A 19,119-nucleotide genomic window follows, 5' to 3' on the forward strand; every position below is an offset into this window, starting at 1 on the left:
GACTTATAATTACACAACAGGGTTGTGCAAAAAAGCCTAAAAGTGTGATATGTGAGGGTTTACGATGTGAGGGTTTACGTTGCGCTAGACAAATTACCTCGAAGTCCTATGGATTGTTATTTAAACTAAGGAAATTGTATAGTATTGTGAAAATGCTTATGTGATGTGTTTTGATGCTTTTCTGATCCACCTTGAAGTTGTTTTTCGTTGTGCTGTCTATGATGTTCGCTCCAAGCTCCTCGTAGTAGCACCTCCTGATTTAATTTTAGTTTTGAAAATGCACCTAACCACCAATAGATTATCCTATACTAAGACATAGCGTATCAAAGTAACTAAGCATGCAGTATAACAGAAAAGAGCAGTATAGTATATAGTAGAAAGAAAAGACAATATAACATGCTAGAAAAATAATATAACAGGCTCTGAGAACAATATAACATGTTGTGAAATAAAATATTGTAATGTAAAATAAACCTGTACGCTTGGGAGATTAATTGCTCATTTAAGTTTAGCTATTATGCGCTGTGTAAAAGGAGAAAATATGACTTCAAAAAGACTTGAGAGAACAGGTAAATTGTAGGAAAAAGACAAACAAATAATCAATTAAAACAAAACACAATGTCACGTATAAAGATCCATGAGTATGTGACTTATATGTGACATTGGGAATGTCTCCAATTGTCAGGAGAGGATCTGAGTGTAAGACAAACTCAAATCCCGGAGTATTGAGTTTCAGTTTTGGTCAAGTTAAGGCAAGAATTTCATTATTTGATTTAATTAAATCAGTCATGAATCACATTCTAGTGCACCTTCGTGTCTAGTGTCCTTATGTACTAGGGTCAGATGTCTGATCTTTTAGGATCATTTGAAAATTAGGAGGATGAACTCTCTCAAGGTGTGCTCCTAAGATTTAGGAAGTCTACACTTTAGTTTGGGTCTGAAGTGTTCTAAATTGTCTAATTTCAATTAAGTGTCTTTCCACTAATCCTCAAGTATCTTTTAGATCAAACTTAACTCCCTATCAGACTCCTAAAACCTAAGGGGTGAACTTATAGTTTTGACAAAAGGGTTGTGAAGTGTGATTCAATCCTACTTAGGGTAGTTGGATTTAAGTTGATTCAAAACTTAAGGAACCTAAGTGCAGGTCTTTTGATCTTTCAATCCATGTCCCTAATCATCATCCAGGCTCTCATTTTCTTCCAACCCTCAACTATTCTTTCAATTTACAATTTCATCTTTTATATGCAAAAAGAATGGTAGATGGTTCAGTATTCTATCCCTTCTTTAGGTTTCATCATCTTGAAGATCCAAATTTCATTTTTAAATCTTCTCTCTCTTTCTTTTTCCCTCATACTTCCCTTAAGACTATGAATCATTTCTGAATATAATTAAATCGGAAATTCTCATTTTTAACTTGACCATAAAAAAAAGAAAACAAAACGAACGAAAAGAAAACCGATCCATTTTTTAAAACCAAGTCAAATCAGTAAAACTTAAAATGAAATCATGAATGTATCGGTCTGAAATGTTTAAATTCGTTAAAAAGAAAATGATCGGATCAATCCCGAGAGGGATATTATTTCCAAATGTCAATCTTGCGCATTTCCAAACCCCTCATGAATTCAATTTATATCAAGTTTACAATTTCTTGAAATAAAGTTTCAAGAACTTGTCATATGTCACAAGACATCCATAGGGAATGAATTTTAATCCATAGGGAATGAATTTCCAAATTTCCAAAAGCTATACCAATACCAATTCCATTCAACTCCATTTTTAGGCAAAAACTCTTTTCTTTTCATCATTTTTTTAATTTCGTAAACATGAACTTATCCATATAAGTGTCCAAGGTAATAGGGAGAAACAACCACTAGTTCAATCCATTCCACCAAGAAATCACAAGTTAAAACTTACGGGTAAGACTCACAAAAGGAACAAAATCACCACAAAACCAGCCATCAAATAGCCACCAAACAACATCTATATGGGCCCAATCACCAACTACCTGAGTGCAAACAAAAATTACAACACCCAAACATCTAACTACAACAATTAAGGACACTTTTAAGCTTCCAAACTGCTTCAAACAACAATTTTGAACTTCCTACAGCCAACAATAACTTCCTACAATTTTGCTACAGCAAACCTAGTAGTTTAAAAGCTCCCAAACAATCATTAAATTAGCCCCAAACAAGCTTACGGGCAAAACCAAGAAAAGGGGCAACCCGAGCCCAACACAAAAGGCTTCAAATTCAACTCGCGGCCAAGGACCAAGGACAAACCCAAGGACAATTTTAAAGTAGTGAACACCAAATGAGGCTCACGGCTAAGCAGCAAACCAAAGCCCAAGAGAAGATCCAAAACAGTAAGAAATTTCAGCCAAAATAAATCACCAAAATAGAGCCCAAACCGACCATATAAGAGGGGAAAACCGAGCCCAACACAGGGGCAAACCGAACCCAATGCATGGGGCAAAATAGAAAGTATGTTTCCAATTATAATTCAATTTCAAAGAAAAGCCAAAACTGAGACCACCAAATGGGTCAAAGGGGTGCATATCTTTATGGCATTTATTATAAACATGAATATCAACAATAGAAACTTTGATAATTTCGTTCCAATCATGCTTTCGAACAAAGGGTAGCAAGATAAACAAGATATGAACCCCAAACACATTTTTTTAGCTCATAAACATAGTTTCCAGCATGTATTTTATCAAGGGGCAGCAAGAGAAACAATAAATGAGCTCCAAATACATTTTTCCAGCTCATAAACATAATTTCCTGCATGTATTTTAACAAGGGACAACAATAGAAGCAAGAATGAGCCCCTAAATGCATCTTTTCCGATTCATAAAAAATAATTTTCAACTTGCATTTCATACTTCCAAACATTTCAAGCAACGAAGGTAATAGAGGCAGTCCCCAAATATGCTTTTCCATATGTATTTCTAAAAGAATAAAATGCATTCCAAGACCACCATAGCCATGCTTTCAAGCGTCTCAAGTAAAAAAAGTAAAGATAGCCCACACATGCTTTCCATAGACATTTATAAAGGAATAAAAATACATTTCTAAAATGCTCTACCAATGTTTTCACATATTTCAAGCAAAAGAAAAGTAAGGAAAACTGATATATATGCTTCATTTCTCACTATCCTAAGCAAATATTCATGCTTAAACTTCAGAATAAGCTTCCATTAAGACATTCAATTGCTTATTATCATGAGTCACTAGACAAGACAAAAGCAGAGCCTTATGCAAGCATTTTCCTTATTTTAACATTTCCAATAACATCTTTCGAGCAGGGCAACAAAACAGAGGAGAAGAAGAAGAATACTTTTTTAGTGCAGACTTATAGCAAAACACTAAAAATAGGATTGAAGAAAACAACATACAAAAATTTCTCCTGAAAGCCTCACTCAAAAGCTTTTCTCGGGATCCTAGTTCCCCAAGCCACAAAATTTTCGAACGACAGAGAGGAAGAAAATCTTCTTTCGAACAACAAAGTAGGAGTAAATCCGTTTGCTAATTGTGAAAAAGGAAGAAAGAAAATGCCAAGTTCCTCTAATTTTTTTTTTCTCTCAAGAACACTTTCCTTTTTTTTTTAGAAAAAACTTCTAACAACCCTTCACACACACAAGACCTATTCCTTCGGAAGCCAAAAGACAAAGAAAAGAAAAATAGAATTTTAACCGTTTTTCGCCCTAGCCAACCAACCGAGAAGAGGAAATTAATAGTCGTAATTAAACGGGGAGAGTGCGTAGCCTCGAGTAGGAGCGTCGAACGGTCCAATGGGAGAGCCGAACGGCTGCCGTGCCACGTAGCGAAGGGGAAGAGACTGAAGGGGAAAGCGTCGCCGCGTGGATTCATCGTGGAGCTAGGGCACGGAGGCGAGAAGGAGAGCCGACGAGCGTAAGCCCTGTTCGAACCCGTGATCGAGCCGAACAGAGGGAGAGTGCGGGTAAAAAACCTAAATAAGACTTAGGTTTAATATAAATATAATTTAAGGATATTTATATAAAAGAAAATATTCAATATTTTGAAAAATAAAATTGTAATTTGTGTTTTATTCATGCATCAAACCATAACAAAATTGGTGTCATTTTCCATAATTCTGACGTTCCGGACGCGCTGGCGCTGTCCGTTTTGCCTTCAGAAGTCGTTTTGATGAATTCATCGATTTGCGTGCCAATTTTCTCGTGTCGAAAATATGACAATATATGTGTCCCTTCCTATCAAAATTGGTATCCCGGACGCGTTGACGCAGTCCATTTTATCGTCGGAGGTCGTCCGGAGAAGTTTGCATTTTCACCCATCCTCTGGGCTTAATTGAAGTCCGATTTCGTGCAATTTTGTGAATTTTGTGCATTTGGTGTGTGTATGTGACAAAAAAATTGTGACGATGTTTTCCTAAGGCTTGGAGCTCTATTAGGAACTTTTCCCTTGAGTCTTCATAAAATAGCCCATAACCGCTCGTTAACCGCTCGTTCATAAGACGACTCGTTCATAAGACGATGGTCTTGTGTCATAAATGTTAGACATCAAAGAAAAATAGGAAGTTGTTAGAATTTCTAAAAGGTTGGGTCTCAATTCTAGTTTTTTAAGATGGTCAATAGGAACTCCTAGTGCTAGATCCTAGGACCTTAAGGAAAAAGAAATGACCTAAAAAATGAGGTCAACAGTAGGGAAGATACTAGCTCTCACTCTAGAGTTTCCTCTCTCACTCTAGAGTTCTCTCTTCTTAGTTTCCTCTACTTCCTTCACCTGGGGGCTAACATCTCGTATCAAAACCTAAAACTATAAATCAAATTGGGGGATTTAGCCTGTCACTCTAAAGTCCTCTAATTCTACACCCTTTAAAGTTTATGTCCCTATTTATTTGGACTCAATCATATGAATTACATTCTCATCCATACAATCTCATGCGATTCTTACCATTTGTTGACTACCATTTGTTGACTGATTGTTGACTGAGACAATGTCATCTCAGATCTTACATGTTCTCACAATAGATATTAACATCTTAATTGACCAAATTAAGAAGTAGATGAAATACAAGTTTTAAAATCATCAAAATTTATTCTAACATAAAGATTAATACTTCACACAACTTTCATCCAATACTTAATCACTTGTCATTTTAAACAAAAATACAAAGAAAATTACTCAGAATTCATGAAGAAAACATCATCACACTTAAGTTTGAAAATAGAATTCATGCAAACAAACAAGAAATCTAAATTAAAACTAAATGTCGTCATAAAGATAAAAACTTATCTAAAATCCTCTCCACCAAAATCTTGATGTTCATTTGAATCTCTTTTTTCACTTACAATACAAATTATAACTTAAAATTAAAGAAAAGTGGAGGCGACGGCTATGGGCGGCGGCGGTGGCGTGTGTGGGTGACTGGAAGGGGGTTGGCGCTCTTCTCTTCTTCAATCTAAGTCTTCTTTTATAATTTTTCAAAAGGTGCCTAGGTGTTTCTTCAAAATGTCTCCACATTCAATGAATCTTCCAAGAGTTCTCTCATTTCAAAAGTCAATTGAATGTATTTTTGTTCCATTATTTATTTCTCATGCTTTCACCAAGGGTTGCTTCAAACACCTCTTCAAAAATTTGTTCAAATCTTCAAAAATTTGTTCAAATTCATTGAATTATCAAATAACTACTTCTGGCGCTTAAGCGCAAGGTACTGGTAGCTTGGGCGCGACCTTCTCTGTTTTACTGCGCGCAAGCGCCAATTTTGGGCGCTTAGGCGTCACAATTTTTTTGCACACATTCTTCATTTTTGCTCCAAATCAGATCCTTTTTCACTCATTTCACAATTTTTCATCTATTTGATTGTACATGAAAGAAACAACACACAAATACCTTTTATTAAAGCTCAATATCTCAAAAATAGGTATAAAAATGTGTACATAATGACTATATATATTAGGTGTGTCAAAATTTCCCAAATTTAAAACGTTACTTGTCCTCAAGTTACACTCCAATCTTTCCAAACCAAAGTAAGTAGATTATGTAATATGAGTTTCTTTAGAATATTCTAAAATTTTGATCTAAAAATATAGTAGTCCAATTTAGAAAAAAATCATTAGTACATGAGACCAAATTAGAGTTTAGAAATTTTTAATGTAAAGAAGTCTGAAAATATGAGTTCTTATCTAGTTCAGAAATACTTGTATATTCTTCAAATATAGAGTTTAGGCATTCTATTTTCTTAGATTAAAAATTTTTATTAAGAATAATTATACTTACTATATTTTATCTTTAAGCTTAAGAGTTTCTAAAGTCTTATAATTTTAAAAGATTAGATGTGGAACAAATTTTTGATTATGCACAAATCCTCAAGCTTCTCCTCTCTTTTAAATTTTTTTTTTATGATGAGGATTACTGCACTTGGATAAACCTTTAATGATTTTGAATTCCACTCCTCCTTTTCTAAATCAAAATTTTGAGATAAATCTTTTAATTAAAAATATATTAATAGTTTTAAAAATTATTTTTAATAAAAAAAATTTAAGTATTGAAAATAAAAGTAACTAATCTAAAATTTTCAAAAATACAATTTCTCATACTAAAGATAGTTACACACTATCTATAATTTCCACGCTAAAAATTTTTAACCTTAAGTTTTTCTTCGTTTGTATAGGTTTCAATTACATTCTCTTACCCATTTCTATATTTAAAATTTTACTTTCCTAATATAACTTCATATACATAATCATTTTTTTTAATCAAAATCAAATTTATTTGCAGCACATTTGAGAACAAATAAATTTCAAGTTTTAGAAAATTTTTCATTCTCTTCAAACTTAAATTTTTAATAAGATAAAATATTTTAACCTCATATTTTTATAAGTAGAAATGAAAACTAAAAATAACATATTTACATGAATTTTTTTACACCTTAAATATTCAATTACAAAAATTAAAAACAGGAGTAAAAATTTAATTGTTAAAATGGTATCATAAACTTTAAAGCAGTGGAGGAGTGGAATTCAATTTTAACAATTAAAACTATAATTCCAAGTCCCATGTCGGGTCGTGACAAAAGTGATATCAAACTTGTGCCATATTTATTTGGACTCAATCATATGAGATTTTTACACCTTTACATTTTAATTTAATTTTAACATATAGAGATTCATTAGACTTTAATGCAGTGGAGGATAACATAAAAACAAACAAACACACTAACTTATATTCACAATTGCAACATAAAGAAAATACCTGGTAGTAAATTGCAAATTTTAAATATGAAAAATGTCAGCAGAGAGAGTGAGCCAAAATATCAACTCACATTCAAAAATAATAAAATGCCAACTGAGAGAGTGAGCCATCATAGCAGTCGTTAAAATGGCTCGAGCTAAAATGACCCTAGTCTCAGCCTCTATGGGAGTATCAACATAAGGAGATGAAAAGAAAAGTATACAGTTCCCTGCATAGTTTCTAGCAATGCCCCCACAACCAGCACTATTAGTTTTCTAACTGCCATCTGTGTTAAAACTTTATCCACCCCCTAGGAGGTGGTCGCCATCTAACCAAAATCGGTAGATGAGGAAACCTCATCTCATCCAAAACCGTATGCCCCATAAAAAGAAAATAATTGTTGTCCGAAAAGAAACTTTTTTTAGAATTCCCCATTCTCCACAGTTTATTAATGTAGACAATAATATTAGTAAAGAGTGTATTCTGAATGACCATTCCTTCATGAATAATATCATTACGAGCCATCTAGATAAACCAACATATAATGTAAGAGTAAATTTGCAAAAAGTGTTTCTGCTTACGGTCTGGATTGCAAATCATAGTAGTGAGCAAAAGATTCCTCTCAGGAGTGACGATATTGCCAAACCACAATCCAACCTTCATCCATATAAATAGTGAAAAGGGACAAGAAAAGAAAATATGCTCGATAGTCTCCTCCGCCGAATTACACAAACAACACACACACACACACACACACACACACACACACACATATATATATAAGGAATGCTTTGAAACTATTATAAGAGCCTCGACTATCCCTGGTGCGCCTAACTATTCAAGTACTACACTTTCCATTGGAGGGAATCGAACCCCAGACCAGAGGGGACTTACAACTGACAAGCAAATGCTCAACCAACTGATCTGAGTACATGACACAAATATATTTGTACTTTTAAACTATAGTGATAATTTGTTTCTTCTCAAATATGTTTGCAATTGATGATATTTGCGGATCTTTATTATGATTGAGCTATTCTTTTGTTTATTGGTTATATTGTTGTGCATGTTGTAGCTATTTACTTAGACATTTGAGTGTATGTTTTATATAATATGATTGAATGCGATGAATATATATGTTTATATTGAATGCTTGTATATGCGTGACTGACTATGATGAAACTCCCCTTGATGGTACTAGCGGGGAAACACAAATTTACCCGTGCACTTAATGAAAAAGAATATTGTTTTTGATTTGTTCTAATTGATATAATTTTTAGACGGTATCTCCTGTAACAGTTGTGTAGATATGAAATGATATTAATATGATAATGATATAATCTTTAAATATCATATCAAATATTTAAATTGATTTACAAAGAAGCTTAACTGACATGCAGATTATTTTTTCTATTCCTTGTATTGCTGTAGTTTAGAAATATGAGTGTGCACTGACTCTTTAGCTCACAGTTGTTTTAACTAATTTTTCAGATTTAATTAAATTATTAAAAAATTATCAATAAACAAGAAAATGTTTATAGAACAATCATCAACGAGGTAATTATAAACTATATCGATTTAACTTAATTTTTAGTGGTTCTTTCATCTGTTATATTGTGAGTTAATATAGAAAATTTAATTCACCTGCCCGACTATCCGTTCTTGCATTGTTTAATTCCAAGTCCCATGTCGGGTCGTGACAAAAGTGATATCAAAGCCCATGATTTAGGATAAATTAATTGAATATTGATGAATGAGTCTATAAGATAATTCTAAGAAAATTTTATAAAAATTAAACTTAACTCAAAGTAATAATTGTTATCAATTCAGTCATAGTGATACACACCCGAAATCATAGAAGAAGAAAATCTGATAGAAAATGAGGAAGTGCAACATACTATTAATGTGAACACAAATGTTTTCACTCAGATAATGACGACGATGACTCAACTGATTCAGAAGTAGATCGCAACCTAATGATACAGTTGCTGTGGATAAATACTTGAAGATATTTTAGGATCTGCGTCCACCTCTATTCAAGGGAACCGAAGACCTGATTAAAGCAAAGAATTGACTAATGAAGATAAAGAAAATACTAGATAGTATGGCTTGTCCGGATGAAAGAAGAGTACCGTTGGTGTCGTTTGTGTTGGATGGAGAAGCCGAATGGTGGTAGCATAGGCAGCGTCAGGACACGTTAGGGAACATATCCAACACGATGATATTTTGGGAGGCGTTCGTTGACCTTTTTAGAGAATGGTTTGTATCTTTAATCGCTCGACGACAGATGCAAAACATGCTCATCAAGTTGAGGCAAGGAGAGAAGAAGATCGTGCAGTATGAAGCAAAATTTACTGTACTATCGAGGTATTTGCCATAATCGATCTCTATCACAGATTAAAAAGTGCTACAGATTCCTTTCGGGATTAAAAAATTTGATAAAAAACCGTTGGTACTGTTAGGAATCGATGAATATTTGGTATTAGTTGAACGAGCTAGAAGAGTATAGATCAATTATCAGCTTACTCAGAAGCATAAGGAGTAATAAGAGGAAGATTGCAAAAGAACATGTAGATCACTCACAACGGTCTAATGAGATGAAGTCCAATAATAATTTAGGTGGAGTTAGCAGAGGTACAACTCAGGGTACTGAAGCAACTTGTGTCAAATGCGGAAGACAACATAAAGATGAATGCTTGATGGGCTCTAACACTTGTTATTGGTATCGTCAGCCTGGTCATATAACACGATATTGCCCATCTCTTTGGCAAAAAAGCATTGAAGACCAGAAAGTCAGTGAAGTTTCTTCACAGAAGGCGAACAATGAGCAGAAAAATATAGAGTCTATGGCTTCAGTTCTAACCCAAGGTCAACTAAGACAATTTGTTCGACCTTCGTTGTTTTCCCTCTCTCATAGCGAGCCTAAAGATCCCACTGCTGCATATGGTAATGAGGCCTGAAGAGTGTGGCTTTTTCTTATATAGAGTATTTCCCTAGTATTTTTTTTGTCTCTGTGCACTTATCCGAAGTATAGTTGAGTCGCTTTGTATCTAGTCTTTATCTTTACAGTGATTACTTTCATCTTAATGAATGGCCCTTAATTTCATGGGTAACTAATGTTGATCATGCTTAAGGTTTGATTATAAATTTTGATGATGAAATTTTTGTAAGTGGGGAAGATTGTAACATTTCTATTTTTGTTATACGGAGGAAGGAGAAGCGAAGAATTAAAGGAGAAGAAGAAACGAGGAGTCGGGCATCAGAGAGTCAATGAGAGTGCAAACAGTTGGTGTGAAGAGGAAATGAATTGGGTCGGAACTCGAAGTGGAGAATTCACCCTATAAATTGCGTATTGCATGGGAAGGTGATCGGAGAGCAGAGGAGGGTGAAGGAGTAGCGTACTCGAAGAAGCGACACGAGGGTTGGGGCGGAGACGACATCTCTGTTGAGAGGAGGCAGCGACTTCGATGACGAGCTGAGGAGAGGAAGGAGGCTTCGAGACGCTCTCGCTTCTTCGTCGAGCTTTGTGAAGAAGAATTTAGCTGAGCGAGAGGAGGAAGGATTGTCGTGCAGAAGAAGAAATTGGAAGGAGATGCGTGTGGGAAGAATGAGGAACAACGCCATCATTTTGTGCATTTTCAGTATTAAAGGTAAGAAAGTTTATATATATATATGTATGTATGTATGTATGTATGTATATATATATATGTATGTATGTATATATATATATATATGTATGTATGTATGTATGTATATATATATATGTATGTATGTATATATATATATATATGTATGTATGTATGTATGTATATATATATATGTATGTATGTATGTATGTATGTATTTATGTATGTATATGTATGTATGTATGTATGTATGTATATATTTAAAACATTGACTAGAGGCTATTATAGGAGTCTCCCGACCAATCTCATGTGCTTAAGAATTCTATCCCGTGCATAAGTGGGATCGAACCTATGATCCCAGGGGTTTTATGAACTCTGCCAGCCAAAAAGCCACGGTAGATGACACACAGACATACATCTCTCTCTCTCTCTATCTATATATATATGTGTGTGTGTGTAATCAATAGAAATTAAGCATGATAATGAAAAGATAATAGCTTATTAAAATAATAATTAATTAAACTTTATATCTTCTGAAATATGTTTGCAGTTGATATTTGTTGATGCTTTATTATGATTGAGCTATTCTTTTTTTATTGATCATATCGTTATGAATGTTTTAGTTATTTACCTATGAATTTTAATGTATATTTTATATAGTATTGTTGAATGCGATAGAATGCATATGTTTATATTGAATGCTTGTATATGCATGACTGACTCTGATGGAGCATTCCTTGATGATACTAGTGAGAGAACACTAACATACCCGTGCACATAAATGGAAAAAAAATATTGATATTAACGTGTCTTAATTAACACAATTTTTAAGTAGCGCTTCTTGTGACAGTTGTATAAATATGAAATGTAATGGATATGATAATGATATAAAATTTTTAAATAGCATGTCAGATGTTTTTCTTGATTTATAAAAAAACTTAACTGACATTCATATTATTATTTTTTTTCTTGTATTGTTGTAGTGTAGAAGAATAAGTATTCGTTGGCTCTTTAGCTCACAGTTATTTTAACTAACTTTTCAGGTTTAATTAAATTATTAAAAGCTGAGTGATAAACTTAAAAACATTTATAGAAGACGCAGACAAAAATCAACGAGGTAATTATAAATTATTCCGTTTTGATTTAATTTTTAGTGGCTCTTTCATCTGTTAAATAGTGAGTTAATATGAAAAATTTAAGTCATCCGTTTGACTTTACGTTCCCTCTTTGGTTAGTTTCAAGCCCCGGGCCTGGGTCGTGATATACTGGCTATCTTATTGTTGAATGCCTATTTGATCTTGAACTGATTTGCACAAAGTTGTGCCCAACAAGATGGGTAGCGTGATCCTGCACTGATAGTGTGGAATAAATGGTGGATTTCAATAATGCACTGTAATCAAACTAACAACTTATATTGTCTGAAAGTAACTGAGGGCTGTGCGCTAAAAATTCTATAACATAGCACTGGAATATTTGCTGGGGGTAAACGATTATTTAGAGTTATTGTGAGCCATTGCCATTGAGTACGTAATTGTTTGGGATGAGGTTTTTGTGTTGAGCATAAAGGTGTACAACATGCATTGATCATGGTAAAATAGGTATATAAACGCTTCCTACTTTATCAACTCTGAAGCTCAATAATGCCTCCTTGGTTCAGTGATGGTTAAACTGGAACACCATCTGTAAAGAATTCTGGGTCCGTCAAATTAACTAGCTTGAGAACATAATCATTTCTGATTAATTCTTGTTAAAGCTAGTAAAATTCTAGACTTCCACGTCAATCATTGTTTCCTCTATTCTTGAGTTGTTATCTCTATCAGCATTACTAAAATAACGACGTCTTCAACACTTTTGCGAGGAGTTATAAATGAGGAGTTATAAATGATGTGCGAATTATCTGGGCTCCATATGAACTTATCATCTTAGTGGCTAAGCACAGATTACATGCTCTAGTGAAAAAAGAAAAAAAATATGGCTAATGACTCAAAGGGCTTTGTATTGAATATATGTCTAAGTGGTTGAGCTGCTTAACATGGAATGCTTGTCCTCTTAATATGTTGCTATGGTTTATATAGTTGCATCATATTTTCATGCACTTTATAAAAAGTTGTGTTTTTTTTCTGATTATTATTTCGACTTGGAGTGGCTTAATTTCAGTTTTTATTACTATATTTTTACAGAACACATGCTTTTTATGGGGAGTTGTGAATTTCCTGATGAAAATGAGGTTTGCATTAACCTTACCCAAATAGTTACCATTTAATTAATTTAATGTCTTTCTTCTTTTTTTTTCTTTTTATGTGAGAAATTCTTACAAAAATACTACAATTTGTGATAATAAATTACAAAATAATATTGTTTTCACCTCAATATTACATTTATTTTGTAATTATTTTATTCAGTCAACTTAATGAATAAATATCCCTAAACTTACGCTATGACTTTTTCTTATGTAATTATAGGTAATTCTATCCCATCTTTATGTATGTTTGATAGCAAAATTATTAACATGTTAAAAATGATTAATTATAATTTTAGATAAAAATTGTTTTGCACATATAATCATTAATAATGAATAATAAATAAATAATAATAGCTTCTTACTTGATTTAATATTTTCTTAAAATTTAGCATCTTTAGTGTTTCTTTGTATTGTAATTGACTCTCATCAATTTTAATTATCCAAATTTTATATTATTATTTGTTATTTAAATAATCACAATAAAATTCTCTCCTAAGTACAACACAAGCAGTCTAAAAATAAATCTTTTGATTATTAATATATAGAATAATATGAGGTACTAATTTTTGGTTTAATAATTAGGCTAAAAAATTCTCTTTTTTTTAACACAATTATAGGATCACCATATTAGCTGAGTATCTTTTGATTGATTTGAGTACAATTGCATTCTCCTTATATATTTAAATAAATCAAACTATTGCATCAAATTTCTATTTTATATTCTATAATTTATTTGATGCTTGTCATATTTATGTTATAAAACGATAATGATATCAAATTTATAACATATCAACCAATCAAATTCATTGCAAATCAACTATGTGTACATGTTTATTTTAGGAAATCCTATTTCATTAGAAATTAGTAGCTCTTATATTGAATTTACTTATTTTTTGTTTAATAATTTATTCAAAAAGAGCAACAACAAGCCTTTAACCCATTGTGTGGGGTCGGCTGCATGAATCCTTTTCCTCCATTGTGTCCTATTAAGTGTCATATTTTCATTTAATTCTAATAAGTTAAGATCGTTTTTTATACAATATGCCAAAGTCTTTTTAGGTCTAATTCTCTCTTTCATAACATAAGTCGAATCTAAAACATCTACTCTCCTAGCCGGATCCTTAGATGGTTGACGTTTAATGTGACCCAACCATCTAAGACGACTCTCTTTATTTTTTTCTGCCACTGGAGCTACACCAACCCTTTCATAGATACATTCTTTTTGCATTTTGTCCTTTTGTCAAACCACTCATCGACTTGATTATTCTCATCTCAACAACTCTTAACTTAGTTTTATGCTTGTTTTTTAAATTTTTTAAAGGCCAACATTCTGTTTCTGTGCCATAAAACATTGCATGTCTCATCACCATCTTATAAAATTTTTCTTTTGTGCCTAAGCGGTACTTTTCTATCACACAATAGGCCTGATGCATTTCTCCACTTCAACCAACCAGTTGAGATTCTACTAATAACATCCCATCTATATCACCATCATTGAACAATAGACCCGAGACATCCAAAACGCTCGCACCTTTTAATATGATATTTTATAAGCTCATAAAATTTTCGTTATTGTATATTAAAATAATCATGTGATTTATTTTAGAAATATACTGAATAATTGTATATGGAAAATGAGCAATTTGCACAGGCCAGTTGTCTTTCTTTAAAAGTACCACAAATTAATATGTTTTTTCAATCATAATACATTTAATTGAGAGCTTGTATTGTCAAAATTTATGTGTGATTATTCGCATATGAGTAGTAAGCAGTAAATATAGTTTCTGCAATATGAGAAATTTCTAATGCATTGAATAAATTTAATGTATTATAAATATATGTACAAAAGATTAAGAAAAGTTTATTTTCTGTATTAAAATTTGCACATCTTACTCAATTAACTAGCAACCTTTTTGGATTTAACTCAAATTTCTTCCTTTTGTGTGCAATCTATATTAAAAAATGCAAGTATCCTAATTTATAATTTTTTCTAGCTTATAACTTAATTCTTAATAAATTTAACGTTTAAATATATTTTTATCTCAAAATTATATCTCTTCGTATAAAACTCAACACAAAACCACCACAAATTATAGTCGTTTTTTGGACGAAAATATGAAATCTGATTTTAAACTGTTAATTAACCTTCTACACCTTCCATTTCTCTATTTTTTTTTCTGCTCCTCTTCTTGTTTCTTCGATTCATATTAACTAATTGACTCAGGTATTCTAGTATGACTGTGGGCAGGAAAAAGTTAGATACCTATGTCTAGATTTTGTTAATATATAAGCATATATAATCATATACACCACTGTCGTTAGATGCTTCATCATGAAAATTTAATATAAAAATTTGAATTTCCACTTCTTGCTATTTAAATAAAACTTTAGGAAAATTTAATTCAAACTGAAATTAAATTTATAACTTTTTCATCTTTGAGAATTAGCATATGCTTTTGGATATTAAAATGACCGAACTGAAACATAGAATGCAATGAAATAATTTTTATAAAACTTGAAATTTTAGAGTATATATTTCTTGAGTATTTTGCTTTTATATCAGAAAATATCTTTGAGTATTTTAAGAGTTTTGGTGGAATTTGGCGTTCTTGTCCTCTTTCATAAGGAGATGTGGATTGCTAGTGTTGTCTGAATATTGATAGGGAGTGGAATTTAATCACGTTTCATTTTATTACATCTCTTGACATATTTTTTAACATAAATTAGTTGATAGCTTCAAGTCTCATCCAGATTTGAGAAATTATCAATTTCAGTTGTAAGAATTTTCATCTGATGCTTATATTGATCCTCCTCATCATTTGGTGGAAGATCTCCCCTTATTTCTCCTGGTCTGTTCCCAAAATGTGGAGCCAGGTTCAATTCTTCTATAGGAAAAAAGTGACTGATATTCCTTTTTGTGGCAGCTCTTTAGTGTTGATCACTTAAATTATTTTGCTTCTCTTGCGATTTTTGTCCAGAAAAAAAACCTACTATTATTTTGACCGAAAACTTTGCAAGTTTTTGAAATGCCTCAACCTTTTTTCATTGGTGAACAAATTAGTGATTATTAATCATAAAAATCATTTCTGATTTTGATTGAAGCATTCAGAGGGTCAATTAGACAGGGGGTAAAAGATTCTAGTTACTTATACTAGAAGTTGCAAAAATCATAAGAAAATATACTCTCTCTTTTATTTTCACTAAGCTGGACACTTTAGATGAAATCATTGTCCCTTTTTTGCTCTGTTGTATTTTTCGTTGTAGTCTTACAGTTCTTGCTAAATGCCCTTGATATACTTATATCATTATATTAGTTGATATAGTTGATTAAAAATATATATATAGGGATAACTGAGTCAATTAGAAAAGAGTAAAATGAATCTGTACAGAAATTAAGTGTTGAGGCGGGAAGCCAAAAAAAAGTTTGTCAAGTTGATGGACAGGTATTGATTGATACATGTTATGAGAAGCTCCTTGCAATCATTTATTTTAATATATGTGGTATGGTTCCAAAGACCTCGCCCACCGCCACCACTAAAGCGAAAAAAGCTACCAGGTTATTAAGATACTTCTGCCATCATTAACTTCCCAAGGGATTTGGTAGAAAAGAATCAAACGGTTTGTGTATTTATTATAAATCTGAGACTTTTGGCTTCTTGCTTTAAATTCTGTGACAGTATCATACATTTATCTTATTCATTCATTTTTCATGGAAATATATCAGTACTCATGTATCATATGCGACATTGTCCTTTTGGTTTGGTTTTCTAGTATGATAGTTACCTTTCGAAGCATGGAGGTTCCAGTAATGCCTACACTGAGACCGAGTACACTTGCTACCACTTCGAAGTTAATCATCAGTTTCTCAAAGGAGCTTTAGAAAGGTTGCTGCTTTTCTTTCATCACGTACAATTTACTGTTAGCTTTTGTGGATAGTCTTGAAACTTCATGTCTTTTACTACTGCTTCTTTGCAGTACCAAAGTTTATTTATTTATTTTATATATTTAATTTTATTGGGTCTCGTATAGGCGACGATTCATTATGCACTTAACCATGATATGTATTTGCAGATTTTCTCAGTTTTTTGTATCACCCCTAGTTAAGGCTGAAGCTATGGAACGGGAAGTGTTAGCAGTTGATTCTGGTACAAGTTTTTCCTTATCAAGCTTTATATCAACGCTCTATTTGCAAAGTTTTTATAACACTATTTATTTATTTTCGTTGGGACAGTCTCTTTCCTAATAGAAATAGTTTATTATTATTAAACATATTGTTATATAATTTGTTTGTCAATAGAAATCTACTTAAAATAGCTTTCATGTTATCATTCTAAATTCTTTTTGTGCAGAGTTCAACCAAGTTTTGCAAAGTGATAGCTGCCGTCTTCTGCAACTTACTTGCCATACATCTACACCTGGTCACCCATTTAACAGATTCTTCTGGGGTATCCTCTTCATCAGCATTAGTCATCTGTTTTAAATATAACATGGTGTTGTTGTAATGATTATATTTTTGCTGTCTTCAGGAAATAAGAAAAGCTTGGTTGATGCGATGGAAAATGGAGTTAATCTGCGGGAGGAAATCTTGCTAATGTATCGGGGAAACTATCATGGGGACATAATGAAACTTGTGGTTATTGGAGGAGGTAAAGTGGCGTAAATTTTCTTATGTAGTCATTTGACCTTTACTGCAAGTCTTGTCCCTTGTTCTGTAATGATAAAAAATTCATTTGCTTTCTTAATTTGTTGTGATTAGCCATTTCTGCTGAGTCCTCTTATCTGTTTTTGTAGAGTCACTTGATATCCTCGAGAAATGGGTAGTAGAACTTTTCAGCAATGTTAAGAAAGGCAACTCGGTGAGGGCCATTATTGGATGTGATATTCCTGTATGGAAGTCTGGTAAACTTTATAGAGTTGAAGCTGTCAAAGATGTTCATGTACTAGAGTTGTCATGGAGTTTACCCTGCCTTCAGAAGGAATATCTCAAAAAACCAGAGGATTACTTGGCACATCTTCTCGGGCATGGTTGAGTTACCTGTACTCTAAAGTGTCACCTAAATATTCTAGTTCGAAATTTTACTTTTATATTTGGACAATCAAAGTGTTAAATTATTAAAAATGTCTTATTTTTCAGAAGGCAGTGGCGGCCTATTTTTTTTGCTTAAAGCTAAAGGTTGGGCAACATATTTATCTGCTGGTGTTGGTGATGAAGGCATGTACCGTTCTTCAATTGCTTATGTGTTTGTCATGTCAGTCAATTTGACAGATTCTGGAGTAGAAAGGGTATGCATTTATTTTGTTAAAATACTGTCACAAGATTTGATTTAATATTTCTTTTTTCCCTATTTTCTTGTACATTAACATTTGGAATTTTAAATATTAGAAATTTATATTTTTAGATCTAAAGTATAACAATATCATGCCCGAAGGCACATATAAAAAAAACATTTTATTAATGCTTTAAATCTGGCTTTTCTATCCATTTAATAAGCTGCTACAGAATAAACGACACATAATTACCTCAGGTTTCCGGTAAAAACTGTATTGGAAGTTAATTGTAATTGATTTTTGTTATCTAACTCTATCAGAAAAAGTAACATGAATTAAAGTTAATGAATTCAACGATAATAAATTATCAACGATAATAAATTAACAACACAAAAAAAAAAAAACGAAAGACAACAAAAAAACTAGGTTTAATTTGGTCAACAAAATTGAAGGCAACTTTTTCTTAATCCTTATCAAGAGCTATCACATCCTTTGTAAAATATCCATAATATGTTCAGCAGCTAAATTAGTTGTATAGACATGAAGTTAAATGCATGTCACTATTATTCAATATGTAAATATATTTGTATTTTTATTGATCTTATTTCTTATGTTTGGAAGTGGAGCATCTATGAATGATGCAATAGTGCATATGTTTGCTTTTTCTTTTTTGCATGAATGATCTTGTCCTTGGCAAAATTTTTAATTTCATCCCTATGTTTGTACAGAAACGTTCATATGTCTTCTAAGCAATTTTCAAGATGAT

The 19,119-nt window shown here is 32.3% G+C and overlaps 1 protein-coding gene across 1 annotated transcript in view; it reads left to right on the plus strand.

The window, feature by feature from the left end:
- The window catches only part of LOC110022009 (nardilysin-like), a 124,059-nt gene that overhangs the window by 7,784 nt on the left and 97,156 nt on the right, over positions 1 to 19,119 (plus strand). The window contains exons 3-9 of the mRNA XM_020720772.1: positions 13,024 to 13,070; positions 16,857 to 16,969; positions 17,157 to 17,230; positions 17,435 to 17,530; positions 17,612 to 17,731; positions 17,877 to 18,110; positions 18,220 to 18,368. Coding sequence (XP_020576431.1) covers positions 13,024 to 13,070; positions 16,857 to 16,969; positions 17,157 to 17,230; positions 17,435 to 17,530; positions 17,612 to 17,731; positions 17,877 to 18,110; positions 18,220 to 18,368 — 833 coding nt within the window. The remainder of the gene's footprint in view (positions 1 to 13,023; positions 13,071 to 16,856; positions 16,970 to 17,156; positions 17,231 to 17,434; positions 17,531 to 17,611; positions 17,732 to 17,876; positions 18,111 to 18,219; positions 18,369 to 19,119) is intronic.

Source organism: Phalaenopsis equestris, unplaced genomic scaffold, assembly GCF_001263595.1.
Source record: "Phalaenopsis equestris unplaced genomic scaffold, ASM126359v1 Scaffold000161, whole genome shotgun sequence".
Taxonomy (NCBI): domain Eukaryota; kingdom Viridiplantae; phylum Streptophyta; class Magnoliopsida; order Asparagales; family Orchidaceae; genus Phalaenopsis; species Phalaenopsis equestris.